At 58.9% G+C, this 13,941-nt stretch overlaps 1 protein-coding gene across 25 annotated transcripts in view; it reads left to right on the top strand.

The window, feature by feature from the left end:
• The window catches only part of NKD2 (NKD inhibitor of WNT signaling pathway 2), a 35,046-nt gene that overhangs the window by 18,325 nt on the left and 2,780 nt on the right, over window positions 1–13,941 (top strand). For 2 of the 25 annotated variants that reach the window (XM_073993110.1, XM_073993097.1), the window contains 6 exons: window positions 9,078–9,138; window positions 10,283–10,437; window positions 11,181–11,276; window positions 11,738–11,885; window positions 12,401–12,485; window positions 13,149–13,345. In XM_073993110.1, coding sequence (XP_073849211.1) covers window positions 11,741–11,885; window positions 12,401–12,485; window positions 13,149–13,345 — 427 coding nt within the window. In that variant the 5' untranslated portion in view covers window positions 9,078–9,138; window positions 10,283–10,437; window positions 11,181–11,276; window positions 11,738–11,740. Of the gene's footprint in view, window positions 1–8,344; window positions 8,435–9,077; window positions 9,139–10,282; window positions 10,438–11,180; window positions 11,277–11,456; window positions 11,667–11,715; window positions 11,886–12,400; window positions 12,486–13,073; window positions 13,346–13,941 lie in introns of those variants that run through there. The other 23 variants (XM_065546065.2, XM_045393493.3, XM_073993105.1 and 20 more) reach the window with 19 other exon arrangements.

Raw genomic sequence — 13,941 nt, forward strand, 5'->3', positions numbered from 1 at the left:
GGACTTACACTTAACACTTAACAATAACGGACAGACAGTGAGAAACGATGAGCCTTCGCGAGCGCGTGTCGGACTTCCGACCTGAGTCAGACGGGGCAACCAAGGATGGAGGCCCCCAGATGGGCACTGGGGGACGTCTCCCACCAGTCCCGAGTGGCTGTCTTTTAGCGCGTCCGCCAAGACCATGCCACTTATAAAACAGACCAATACAGATTACAGATTACGGATTTCGCGAAATTTCAGGGAGACAGACAGAGACAAAGACAGAGACAGTGACAAAGCCGGCTTACCTACAGATTAAGATCCATTGACTTGGGGGTCTGGTGGGCTTGGGGGAAATCCCGGACGAGCCCCCATTTGTTATGCCCAGACCGTTTATTCCCCAAAGAAGACCACCAGAGTCCAGAGTCAAAGCTAAGCAGCAAGGATCTTTATTACAGGTTCGAACCTGGAACTCTCCCTCGCTCGTGAAACGAGACGGGCAGGAGAGCTCTCCCACTGAGCTCCGAGCAGTGTTGTATAGTCTAAGAAAAGTGGGCATAGAGTTATTATACAAATCAGATATATGATTGGCTAGTGTTTGAACAAGGCGATTTGGCTAACTATGATTGGTTCCCGCCATTTCTGATATTTTGGTTCAAACTTTGAGGCGGGAGAGCAGGTTTATGGCAGCAAGAGTTTATCTTACTTGAACACGTCTTGTGACCTTGCCTCAGAACTTACAAAATCTCTGGTATGTGCAAAACAAAATCTCTGGTACGTGCAGAAAACCAGGTACTCACAGAACTTACGAAATCTCTGGTATGTGCAAAGATTAGAGAGCAGAACAAGGGTGTAGCGGGTGGGGGGCGGGTACACATCTATCTTTGTGTCCTTTCAGCAGCAGGGTTCTTTCCAGCTTTGGAACTAATCTTCCTTTGAAATAGGAAACATGAGGCTTTAATGTGAATGAAAGAAAACAAAAACGTCCAGTGGGTTTTTCCCGGGGAAGAATTCAGATAGAAGGGAAGTGGATTCGGGTCTGCTTTCAATCCCGCTGGAATTCAGCCTCCTCTGACTGGGGCGGCCGAGGGTGCAGCCGTTCGGAAGTTCAGGGCCTGAGTCGTGGTTTTATTCTGTGTGTTCTGTGGCCTGGATGTAAGCTGAGGGTGGCAGCTGAATTTGGAAGGTCTTCACCCTTGGTTTTCCTTTTTCTGTGACATTGGGGATCATTAGCTCTGAAGACAAAGACAGTAGCAGGCGTGACTGGGAGAAGAAAAACCTGCAGATGAGTTTGTGAAATGGTTGTTAACATTCAGTGTCAGGACGTCAGGATGCTGAGAGTAAAAAGCAGGGCATAAAGTTTCGGCAGAATTTATGATCACACCTCTATTATCTGGGCAGAGGCACACGTGTATATGTAGGTGTATGTGTGATGTGTTCACATATGTGAGTACACGCGTGTATACATCCATGTATACAGGTTACACACACACGTACATAGGTCTGTATTTAATACCTGAGCTGAAAACATTTCATATCAAGGCACCCGCTCTCCACCCCTGGCCCTGGTCACCCTGCTCAGCCTCAGCCACACCTGGCTGACAGTGGAGTCTCTGGGAGGGCTGTGGGTTCCCATTCCTGAGCCAAGGTGTGGGCTCAGCGGCGCTGACGCCTTCCCCCTCCCGTCCAAGTCGGTTAATGCGGGTAAAGTGCTCCCTGAGTCCCTCTCTCTAAACATGGGGGGAGGGAAGCTCGGCTGCCTGGTTGTAAAGCCAGGTCTCACTGACCACATGTTGCTTGTCATGTTTTTTTTTTCTCTGCATATGTTTAGATTGGAGTTAATTTCATGGGCAGGGCAGCCCTGGGCCTGTCGCTGTAACTCATCTCTTCACTTCCACTTGTAAGGGTGCGCCGTGGCTGGGCTAGGTGCCCCTTGACCCCTTGGTGTGGTCAGTCATCCCCTTAGGCTGAGCGTCCACCCTCGTGGCAGGGGTAGGCCCTGCAGAGACCCTCCCTGGGCTCAGGGCATTTACTGGGTGAGGGGGCAGATGCCAACACAAAAGCCCTGTAGTGAGGGAGTGAGGGGCGTGGGGAATGTGGCGCCTCCATTTAAACGATCCAGATGATGAAAAGCTGCTGTGAGGCAGGATGAAGAGGGAGATGGAAACATTTGTATTTTCTGGGCCTACAGGTAGTTAAGTTGCAGCAGAACTCTAGCTTATGAGGACATCTGAGTATTTTAGGAGGCCTTTTGACCCCAAAGTTACTGCTTTTCTAGATATAAATTTCACATGTGGTTACTAAAAGATCTCTCAAATCAGTCCTAACCCAGAAGAACGGATGGGCAAAATCTGCAAATGCCTCTCAGATCCGGAGGCTCCGTCTGAATGTATCCTGGGCTTGCGTGGGAAGCCTGGCTCCCCTGCCCAGTCCCCCCGCCCCTCCCCTCCGCCCGGCCCCCCTCCACCCGGCCCCCTGCCCCTCCCCCCGACCTGGCTCTCCCCAGCCCCTCCCCACAGGGCCTCAGTCTCATCGTCCTTAAATCTTTCACTTTAGAACCAGAAGTTCGGAATAGCAAGCACAGCCTGGAGGGACCGGCAGCAGGCGGTGTTACTGTAGCCTCTGTGGGCCCCAGCTGCACATGTGTCGGAATTATTAAGCCCATAAAACTACATTGTCACATCTGAAACTGTTTAGCCATTGAAACCGAGACTTTGACTTCAAAGCCGGCTGCAGGGTTTCCAGACAGGCGTGCTGGCGGATCACCTTGAAGTCAAATTCCATCCCATGGCGGCCCAGCAGAAGTGGGCCCCAGCACCTCCCTGTAAGAAAACACACTCTTCTGCAGACGCTGGTGGCAGGTCCCCCCCACGGTGACATTTCGGAGAGACGTCTTTGCATCTGAGCTCCCAGCAGGGAGGAGGCGGGTGGGGTGGTGGTCTTTGCATTTACAAATGCTTGGAAACCACCGTCCCCCACCAGGCCCCAGGCCCTCTCCCTGCTGCTCTGGCCCCTCCCCCAGGGCCGCCTGCAGCCTGCTGTGACCCAACCCACCTCCTTCCTGTTTCCTGCCGGCCTCACCTTCCACCTTGTCTCCTAAGGTGCCCTCCCACCCTCCCCCTACCACCAGCCGAAAAGGGGTCCTTGGCTGTCCTTCAGCCCCAAAACCTGCACCCTTGACCTTGCTGGCTCCTGTCCGCCAGTTGCCAGTGACGCTGTCCCTGCTCTTCCTATCCACTGTGAGGTGTCCCAGCCCTTTGTCCCTCCTCTTCCCACCAGCTATGGGTGTCCCAGCCTGTTGTCCCTGCTCTTCCCACCTGCTGTGAGGTGTCCCAGCCCTTTGGGTTCCTTGGGATCCTGGCATCACCCTCAGCCTTTTCCCGAGAGGCCCAGCTCCAGCCCATGTGCCATGTCCTGAAGCTCCCCTCCCTGAGCCGCCTGCTGGGCACTCACTTCATCCCACCACGTCCAGCGTTCTCGCAGCTTCTGAGGCAGAAGGTCACTGCTGGCCTGGACATGGCCTTGGTCCTGACCAGCTGCACTCCAGGCACCTCCCGACTGCCCTGAGGCAGTGGTGGCTGTAGCCCAAGCCTGGCAGGTGCCCACCTCGCTCCTTACCACCTGGCGTCCTGCCTGAGCCCCACAAACCTGCCCTCGATGCCACGACAGCCCCATAATTCTGGAAGCCTCGGGCCTTTGCTGCCCAGCAAAAGGCAGCCCAGTTTGCAGGATTAGCCTGCAGAACAGGGTGGCCACGGGGGTGGCGGCAATGACCGCAGGACATGGGCCAGGCCGGCGCCTCGGCCCTTCCTTTCAGCTCCTGGAGGCCCCCTGGGTGCAACTCCAGAGCCACTGCTTGACCTGCCAAAGACAGGGAGGTGCACCGAGGCCATTTCCCCCGTGGTAGGAACTTCCAGCCAGGGGCTCCACCCGACAGGGCCGTCCCCACCACAGTGCAAGGCGGCTGAGGCACTGGGGAGCCAGGGTACAGCGCGGGAGGCACCTGTGGATCCAGGGGCACCAGGCGCTGCTGGTGGTGATGGACGCTGTAGAAGAGGCCCGTCCCGCATCGGGTGGAGCAGGAGCTGCGCCTTTTGGACAACGCCCCAGACTTGGGGCTCCACATCCACTCCAGAGGGACCTGGGAGCCCCGAGTTCTGGAAAGTGCTGCCCGACACACCACCCCGTTCTCCGAAGCGTTCCTCTCTGTCTCTCTCCTCCCTCCCTGCTCCCTCTCCTCTGCCTCGGCTCCCATCACCTCCACCCTCCCAACTCGTGGGGAGACGGTGGGCTCCAGGGGATGCTCCCAGCCTGGCCTCCTGGATATGCCACAGCCTTTGCCTGTTTATCGGGGCTGGTATTTCCAGAACCCTAGACCAGGGCTTAGGTCGTGACCCAGGGGCCATGACTTCACTGTGGACCACCCGTGTGCTTCCCGCCGGGGGTTCCACCAGGGCTGTGGCCAACAGCTGCCCTCACGAGGCCCAGGAGGGGACGGCACCTCCCTGCGTTTCTGAGACCTGGGAAAGGTGCCTGGCCGTGCCCGCCTGTCTAGTGGGAAGAGGACATTGCCCACTCCAGGTGCCTTCCAGAGGCGCCTGCACCGGCACTTCCAGATTGAAGGCCACTAGGATGATACCTGTGATGCAGCTGCCTGGCGCCCCTCCAGGGGTTCCGACAGACGGGGCGGCTCTGGGGGGCAGTGGTGCTGCAGCTGCTGGGCGCTGCCGAGTGCTGGCACACGGGACACGGGAACATGCTCCTTTTGACTTTTCTAAGGAAGCTGGGAGTTGTTTTGTGAGCGTCTCTCCGTGGCTGGCCGCCTGTGGAGGCTGTGGTTTGCATCTTACCATCTGGGCTGGGACCAGGACGGGAGCTGGGTGCTGGGAGGACGAAGCACTCAGCCTGGTGCCTGTGGCGGGGAGCAGATGTCCTCACTGTCATGGCAGGGACATGGACAGTGGCCTTGGGGCTGTTGGCCCACAGACCGGAGTGACCTCTGTGAGCGTCCCACGGGGCCATGGGACCTGGAGCAAAGGCCACCTGTTGACGCCGTGTGACAGACACCTGCCGCTCATGCAGCTGTGAGGCTGTGGGCTCTGGCCTCCGTGGCCTGGGGTCAGACCCTCCTCCCAAATCTGAGGTGATGCTGAGTGAGGGAGTGGGGTCGAGCTGCTCAGGCAGATGCGGCTGCTTTCCTTATGGGATGAGGCCCCACGGGGCAGGCCCATGGTCGGGTTCCCTGTCCTCCCAGGGGCCAGGAGAGCGCCCAGCATTGTAGGAGGATGCCGTGGGCAGGAGGGGACAGCGGGCATAGGGAGGCCTGAAGGCCAGCCGTGGAGTTGCTGCTGACATGGAGGGTTCTCAGGGATGCAGGGCAGTGGGACAGGTTAGAGGAGGTGCCCAGGCACCCTAAGCCGGAAGTGCAGCTGGGACGGGGCGGGGGTGGAACAGGTTGGGGGGTCACAGGAGGCTCTCACTGGGGGCAGGGTGAGAGGGATTGAGGTGGGGTTGGGCCCTTGGGAGGGAGTGAGGGGAGGGTGGGTCCTCGGGAGGGCGAGGCCAGGTGGGGGCTGCATCTCAGGGAGGGGCGCCTGCCCTGGGAAGCTGAGGCTTTGGTGGGTGCTGGGGCACATTGGGCCAGGCCTGCCGGGGTCCCGAGTGCAGACTTGGCCTCTCAGGAAGTCTCCTCAGTGGGGAGGGGCCGCACATCTGGCCAGTGGCCCGGGGGCAGGTTTTATAAGTTGCAATTAAAGCTCTTGGCCTTCTAGTTAACCGAGGCAGCATAGATTAAAGGGCAATTTTATGCAACCAGGACGGATTCGATGAAATCACCAGCCACAGAGACCGGTGTGGCTTTGACTGCAAATATTTCTTCCCGTTTGATCCTCTCTGCATCTCGGAGGCAGCTGTTGACTTGTGGCTTAGAAAAAACACTGTGCATTCGAGGGCTGAGAATTCTAGGGCTGAGGTATAAGTGGATTTTTTAAAATGGGATTTTCCTCTGTGTTAGGAACTCGGTCATGAGCTGGTTGGTGTAGCGTTGGCTGGTTGGTGTAGTGTTGGCTGGTTGGTGTGGCGTTAGCTGGTTGGTGTAGTGTTGGCTGGTTGGTGTAGCATTGGCTGGTTGGTGTAGCATTGGCTGGTTGGTAGAGCGTTGGCTGGTTGGTGTAGTTTTGGTTGGTTATTACAGTGTTGGTTGGTTATTGTAGCTTGACTGGTTGGTGTAGTGCGGGAAGCGTTTCCAGAAATCAAACCACGGGTCTGTGCAGATTTCTGTCTTGAACAGCTGCACCCCTCCTCCTGCCATCTCGCAAGTTTAGACTCCTGTCTGTAACCAGTGAAATCCCCCACAAGTGGCCGGGCGGTGGCTCACGCCTGTAATCCCAGCACTTTGGGAGGCTGACGTGGGCGGATCACAAGGTCAGGAGATCGAGACCATCCTGGCTAACATGGCAAAACCCTGTCTCTACTAAAAATACACACACACAAAAAAAACTAGCCAGGCATGGTGGCAGGCACCTGTAGTCCCAGCTACGTGGGATGCTGAGGCAGGAGAATGGCGTGAACTCGGGAGGCGGAGCTTGCAGTGAACCGAGATTGCGCCACTGCACTCCAGCCTGGGCGACAGAGCGAGACTCCGTCTCAAAAAAAAAAAAAAAAGAGAAATCCCCCACAAGTGCACTCAGAATTTTTAGACACATGACATGGACGGCGTTTGCATGTTCGCTGTATTGACATCATGCGTGGAGTGCGTGATGTGCCATTTCTCACTTGTCATTTTCAGCAAATCGTGGGAAACACTTAAAAATCCCTTAAAAATTACTCCACCCCGCCCAACTCGCTGCCCGGCTGCTCCTATGAGTTCTGGCACTTTCCAGGAAGCCGCTGCTGCTGCCCCCATCTGGACAGCAATGTGGCCTCCATGAGTGACTTCATTTAGGGCTCTTTAGCAAGGAGTGCTGTGCGTGCCGGCCCTCAGGCCCCAGGGCACCTCACTGCCATCTGTAAAGAGGCTTGGGGCACCCAGCACCATGCAGGAGGCCTGAGCTCTGCCTGCTGGTCTGATGGGAGGTGAACTGGGCACTTGGTGGGGGATTGTGGTGCAGTGGGGTGGGGGGACTGAGAACCCTGCGTGGTGCAGCCCCCCAGCACCCTCCCCACGTCCCAGAGAAGGTCTGGGCTGGAGCTCCCAGGGGTGGACAGGGATGCCTCGGGGCGCCCACCTCAGCATTTAGGGTGACTTTCCCCTCCCTACCAGCCCTCCACAGTGACAGTGCCTACATCCCTCAGCCTGGGCGTTGGGGGGCCTTGGCTGCCCTCATGACACCATTTCTGTTGGCAGCCGCCGCCAAGCACCTGGACGAGTCCACCTGAGGGGCTCTGGAGCTCCCGGCACCTGGTCCTTCCCACGAGGATGCTGTGCCTATGGGGGCTGCACCTCTGGGGCTCTGGGCACTGCTCTGCACTCCACAGAAGCCTACGACTGCAGCCTCATCCATTATTCTAATTTTGAAAAAAAATAAATAACCACAGCCCGGGTTTTAGAGATGATTTGGTTTTATGCCAGTGTCCACCTGGACAGAGTTTTACCTCACAGCGGTGCCTCCCTGCTGTGTGGATGTACGAGGGCCTCGCCAGGCTGGGCTCATAGGGCCCCTCAGTTCCGCAGCAGCCAGTCCCGGAATGTCGGGACTGCAGCCCCCAGGAGGGAGGCCTACTTTTTAATAATCAGCTGTTTTGTTTCTTATTAAAATGAGGGCAAGCTCTCCTGCCTCCCACTGGGAGCTGCCTACCCTGCCTTGGCACCTCCCTGGGTGACCGGCAGGAGACCTCAGCTCCAGGGGGCCCTTGGCTCAGCCACAAGGAGGGCTGGGGGTCTGGGTCTGACTCAACCATACTCAGCCTCGGCAGCGTCACCTTAGTGTCCATGTGTGGATGGGGGTCCAGTCCTTCTCCCTGCCCAAGGTCTGGGGTGGCAGCCAGCCAGCCTGGAACCTTCCAGCATGCCCTGCTTGGCCCCTGGCCAATGACCACGGTGGCAGGAGGCGCTTGGGGGGGTCCAGGTGCCCTCGAGGGTGACCTCTCTCAGCCTCCTGCCCGGGCCAGACTCCAGGAACCCCAGGGACCCCAGTGGGGCCGGTAGCCCCCCAGGAGGTCAGAAGGGATGAAGGGCATGTGACCCCGGTCAGGAGGAAAGGATGAAGCGTGGGGACCATGAGGGCAGCCCTGGGGTCCCGTGTCCACCCACGGAGACACCAACTCGCACCAAAGTCATCGCCAGGGTCAGGCTCTGGCCGTCCAGGTGGACGGGACTCAGCTCTGTGCTCTGTCTCCTTGCGGGCTCTCCACGGCTTTCCAGGGACCTGGAATCAGAAGCAAAAACACAGCTGCCCATCCCTCCAGCCCGCCTGTGCGAGAGCTGCCTGCTCTCAGGAAATGCTCCAGGGCGGTGAGTGCTGGGCTGAGGGACGCCGCATCTCCACCGCCACGCAAGGCCCCTGCCCTGACCATGGTCTGTCTCCTCCGTGTCCTCAAGGCTGTAGCTAATTCATGAGGACCCTGTGAGCTTTGGCTCAGCAGAAACACCGCTGGGATGTGTTTGAAGTTTTTCCCCATTTTCTGTAACTGGTCTCTGCCGGCAGCCCTAGAAGAGGCACGCTGGGGTGCTGGGCAGCCGTGGGGGCAGCGGCTGGAGTCCTCGTGTCAGGCTCCGGGGGGCAGTGCTGGGAGCAGGCCCCAGAGCAAAGGGGCAGGCGTGTCTCCTCTTGTATTTAGGGTGATCCAGCGTGGGGCCCTGGCCAGGGGCATCCTCAGGGCAGGACTGACCGAAGGGGTCGTTCTAGGCAGCCGCGTCTTCCACCTGGAAATGCTCTGGGGAACCTGACAACACGGGAATGTCTGTGTGTTTTGCCTCCTAAAATCCGAGGCTGAGTAGGGCACAGAGGGTTGGTGTTTCTGGACCCAGAGATTGAGATGCCCCAGGAGGCTTGAGGCGAGTGTCAGGCTCCAGTCCAGCCACCCAGAGCTCCTGCCCGTCTCCCCCGCCTGCCCACTGAGCTGTGTGGCCGCTGACTGCCCCGTTCTTCCTGCAGGAGCTGCCCAATGGGAACCCCAAGGAAGGGCCTTTCCGGGAGGACCAGTGTCCCCTAGAGGGTAAGTGCAGCTCCCGCAGCCCTCCCTCCCCAAACCTCGCAGACTTCATCCCGTACCAAGGCAACGCCAGAAAACCACCCTTAAAACCCCCCTGTGTGTGAGGCAAGGGGCGCTTCCCAGACTCAGATGCACCTTGTTCTTGAAACGTGCTCGGCAGCACAACTCGCAGGGTCCTCGCTGGACTGGCAGCTGGATCTGGCAGCAGAGATGAAAAAGGCCCATCCCACATCCCATGGCCAGAGCCCTAAGCATCACCTTTATGTGTTTGGAGTCTCTGTGAGCCTGTGTTTGTGGATGGGGGTGGCTCTGTATAAAGGTGACCTGTGAATTTTCACGTCAGCCCTGGGTCAGAGGATGTGTGAGATGCTGGCCCAGCCTAAGTCCCTGCCACTTGTGTGTCTCCGTGGCACCAGTCCTACCTGTGGCGTGTGGCAGGTCGACACTTGGCTTACCTGTGGGTCTGTGGGAGGGTGCTGGGAGGTCAGCCAGCCGGGTCACCTTCAGATGGCTGCTGAAGCCAAGAGAGGCACCCAGACCCCCCTCAATGGGAAGGCAGGCCCAGAGTGTCGTCCCAGCTCAGGCTCGACGTGCACTTGTCTGCAGGTGCTAAGCTGGGACAGGCCCATGCTCCTATCCTGGGGACGCGGCTTGCAAGTGCCAGAGAATAATGGAATAATTGTGCCCCAGAAACCTGAGTGCTGTTCACCCATCCTGCCCAGAGGCTGGGGGAGGGGGCCGCCTTTGACACACTCAGTGCACAGGTGGCCTGCATGGCCTGTGGGCTCAGTGCCAGGATTCTGGAGTGGAGGGCGGTAGGGACTGTGTCTACGGGGAGGGGGCCTGATGATGACACAGGGAGCATTTCCTGGAGGCCCAGGCTGTCTTCCCCTATCTGTGCTCCTCGGAGTCTGCTGCATCCCCAGCCCCGAGGTGGTGGTTGCAGTTGGGAGCCACTGTGGGCTGGTGAGAGGAGGGCACACCCGGCTGAGGCTGGCTGGGATGGGGCCTCTCTCCCCTCTGCAGGGGTCCCAAGATCAGGCTCTTGGCTCAGGCTCGTCTGGATGGGATCATGGTGCGGGGAGGGGAGGGCAGCGACGCCCCCCCCCCCCACGGCAGGCCACATCCTCCATGTCTCCTCTGCCAGCCCCTTCGCCACCTCTTGTCCCCGTAGTGGCACTCCCCACTGAGAAAGCTGAGGGCCGCGAGCGCCCAGGACAACAACTCAGCGCAGATGACGGAGAGAGGGCAGCAAACCGTGAGGGCCCACGAGGACGAGGCGGGCAGCACCTCAACATTGACGTAGGTCTTTCTCCGGCCTCACTTGCGGGAACACGTCCCTGGGGCCGGGGGCACAGGGACAGGCGTGTGTTGCCCTAAAATGGGCATCTGTGGACACTACGTAGTTCACTCAGTTTTCCCCACAGTTCACCCCATTTAAAGCACTGAAGCAAAACTTGAATATGCAGCCAAAGTCAGCAGGAGCCAGCAAGTGCGGGATGTTGCTGTGAATTTGGCCAAAACTGACTGGTCTGGCATTAAATAACTTGAGCCGCATTCCCAGCCTTGGTACCCTTAGCACTACAGGAGTAATGCCAAAGCTGATTTGACGGACAGCCCGACTGGAGGCAGGGCACCGGGCCCAAGGCACAGGGCACTGGGCTTCCGCTTCCCGGGAGGGCTGAGGGAGGGGTGGGGTCTCCGTGTCCAGTCAAGATTTCTGGAATTGACAACACTTGACGGCCAGCGTGTCCTCTTCTCCTTCTGGGGGACATGGAGTGCTTGCATGAGCTGAGACAGGTGTCACTGTGGGGAAACCAAGTCACGGAGCACAAAGCTGGGTCCCCCCAAGGAGGGCCGAAGACGGACAAGAAAGATCTGCTGGTTCCAGGGCCTGGGCTCCAGCCACGCTGCCCTCTAGGCTCCCCCTTTCCTGGCTGGCATGAGGGACCCCCGGGAAAGGCCCCAGAAGATCCTGCCCCCTACGGAATGGGGCGTGTTGGTGTGGGTAGGAGGCGAGGTCCCAGCCCCCATGTCCCCCGCAGGCACTCCAGTGCGATGTCTCGGTGGAGGACGACGACCGCCAGGAGTGGACGTTCACGCTCTACGACTTTGACAACTGTGGGAAGGTCACCAGGGAGGTAGGTGAGCTTGTGTTTGTGTCAGGTCTACAGGAAGGGCTGCACAGGGCCCAGTAGTAGACAGACTGGGGGACAGATGGAGGGACAGATGGACTGTGCTGGCCTCGCCATACCTCAAGGGGCGGGCGGGGACCTGTCTGCGGCGAGGTCCTCACGCCAGCTGGGCTTGCGTCTCCCCAGGGCCTGATTCACATGTGTTTCTGGGCCAAGCCTGCACCGCCCATTTCTGCGGCTGTGCTTCCCACACGGCAGGGCTGCCCTGAGGGCACTGGAGGCACTCACAGGGCCTCCCAGGCAGACCCAGGCTGCTCAGAGAAGACGCCTGTGTTGGTCCCTGAGGTCTGTCGGCAGCTGTGAGGATGGTGCGGGGAGGGGCAGGGGATGGGTGTGTTTTCTGGCAGGGAGGGCGGGTGGCATCCCCTGGGGTCTGCTCTGTCAGTGACACCGATGCTGGGCCCCAGGACATGTCCAGCCTCATGCATACCATCTATGAGGTCGTGGATGCCTCGGTCAACCACTCCTCGGGCAGCAGCAAGACCCTCCGTGTGAAGCTAACCGTCAGCCCTGAGCCCTCCAGCAAGAGGAAGGAGGGTCCTCCTGCCGGCCAGGGTGAGCGAGGCCTGAGCACACACACAGGACCCTACCCCACATTGGCAGGGGCCTAAATTGTGTGCTGGGGACAGGGAGGGACAAGTGAGTGGATGGAGGAGTGAGTGGGTGAATGGATGGGTGAGTGAGTAAGCAGATGAATGAATGAGTGAACGAGTGAGCTAATGAATGAGTGAACAAGTGAGTTAATGAGTGAATGAGTAAGTGAGTTAATGAGTGAATGAGTTAATGAATGAGTGAACAAGTGAGTTAATGGGTGAATGAACGAGTGAGTTAATGAGTGAATGAACGAGTGAGTTAATGAATGAGTGAACGAGTAAGTTAATGAATGAGTGAATGAGTGAGTTAATGAGTCAATGAGTTAATGAATGAGTGAACGAGTGAGTTAATGAGTGAACGAGTGAGTTAATGAGTGAGTTAATGAATGAGTGAATGAGTGAGTTAATGAATGAGTGAATGAGTTAGTGCTGAATGAAGAAGGGAGTGAGTGAGTGACAGCAGGACCCCCCTTTCAGACCGGGAGCCCAACCGTTGCAGAACAGAGAGTGAACTGCCAGAGGAGCCAAGGATGGCCGACAGGAGGTTGTCTGCACACGTCAGGTGAGGGCTGGGGTGCCAGGGTGGGGCTGTGCCTTAGGCAGAGGCACCCTGGCCATACCCCTGTTTCCCGCAGGCCACAGGCCATGCATTGTCCTCTAGGTCAGACCTGCTGGGGGCACCTGGGCCGGCAGCTCTGTGGGGCACGGGCCCTTCCAGCATCCGGCACCGTGGCTGAGCTGGGCCCCCGAGTCTGTCTGAGCAGAGGGCTTTGAGGGGCAGCAGTTGCAGCAGCCTTGACACCCTCAGCTTGGACTTGCCGTGGCTCCCTGTTGCTCCACTCAGCAGCTTTGGCAGCAGCAGGGCTGGGGGTGGCTGGGGCAGTGGTTGGGGGTGGCTAGGCAGTGGCTGGGGCAATGGTTGGGGGTGGCTGAGGGTGGCTGGGGATGGCTCAGGCAGTGGCTGAGGGTGGCTGGGCAGTGGCTGGTGCAGTGGCTACAGTGGTCCCAGAGTGGTGACCAGGGGCCACTACAGCATGAGCCACTCCCTAGAGCACCTGCAGCTCTGGTGCCTGGGACAGAGATCACAGGGTTCCAGGGGGCGGCCATGACCTTGTTTCTCTGGACGGCACTTGGCTGTGTCTGCGCCCAGTCGTCCGCTCTTCCTGCTCTGCGAGGAGGTGGGTGCTGGTCAGGACACACCCCGGACGTCCGCCGCCTGCTGCAGGTACCCCATCCTCGGGGACGTGCCGCCCAGTCTGTGCGGCGGTCAGGCTCTTCTCTGTGCTCCATGCAGGAGGCCCAGCGCTGACCCCCAGCCCTGCTCAGAGCGGGGACCCTACTGCGTGGACGAGAACACGGAGCGCAGAAACCACTACCTGGACCTCGCCGGGATTGAGAACTACACGTCCAGATTCGGCCCTGGTATGTCCTGGAGGCCACCCTGGGCGCGAGGCGCCGGCTGTGGGTGCCCATTGAAGGTCCTGCTTCCTGCAGCCCTGAGTGCAGGGGGACCCTGCCCCACCCCGCCTGGCACCCAGGTCCTTCCACAGCTACCTGTTGGTCGTGACTGCCTCCTGGCTACCTGTTGGTGCCGCCCAAAAGCAAGGCGGGCGCCCCGTCCAGGTGTGTGTGTATGGCAGGGGGAGTACCTGGTTCAAAATGAGATGGAAGACGGGTTTGCATTCAGGAAAACCCTGCCTTGGGGTGAGAAGTCAGTATTTTAGGGTCGAATCACCAGCTCACTCAGCAGAGGGGTTGTCCAGTAGTGTGGACGGCAGGCAGTGTGGACGGCAGGCAATGTGGACGGCAGGCAGGCAGTGTGGACAGCAGGCAGTGTGGACGGCAGGCATTGTGGACGGCAGGCAGGCAGTGTGGATGGCAGGCAGTGTGAACGGCAGGCAGTGTGGACGGCAGGCAGTGTGGACGGCAGGCAGTGTGGACGGCAGGCAGTGTGGATGGCAGGCAAGCAGTGTGGACGGCAGGCAGTGTGGACGGCAGGCAGTGTGGATGGCAGGCAG

Source organism: Macaca fascicularis, chromosome 6 (genome assembly GCF_037993035.2).
Source record: "Macaca fascicularis isolate 582-1 chromosome 6, T2T-MFA8v1.1".
Taxonomy (NCBI): domain Eukaryota; kingdom Metazoa; phylum Chordata; class Mammalia; order Primates; family Cercopithecidae; genus Macaca; species Macaca fascicularis.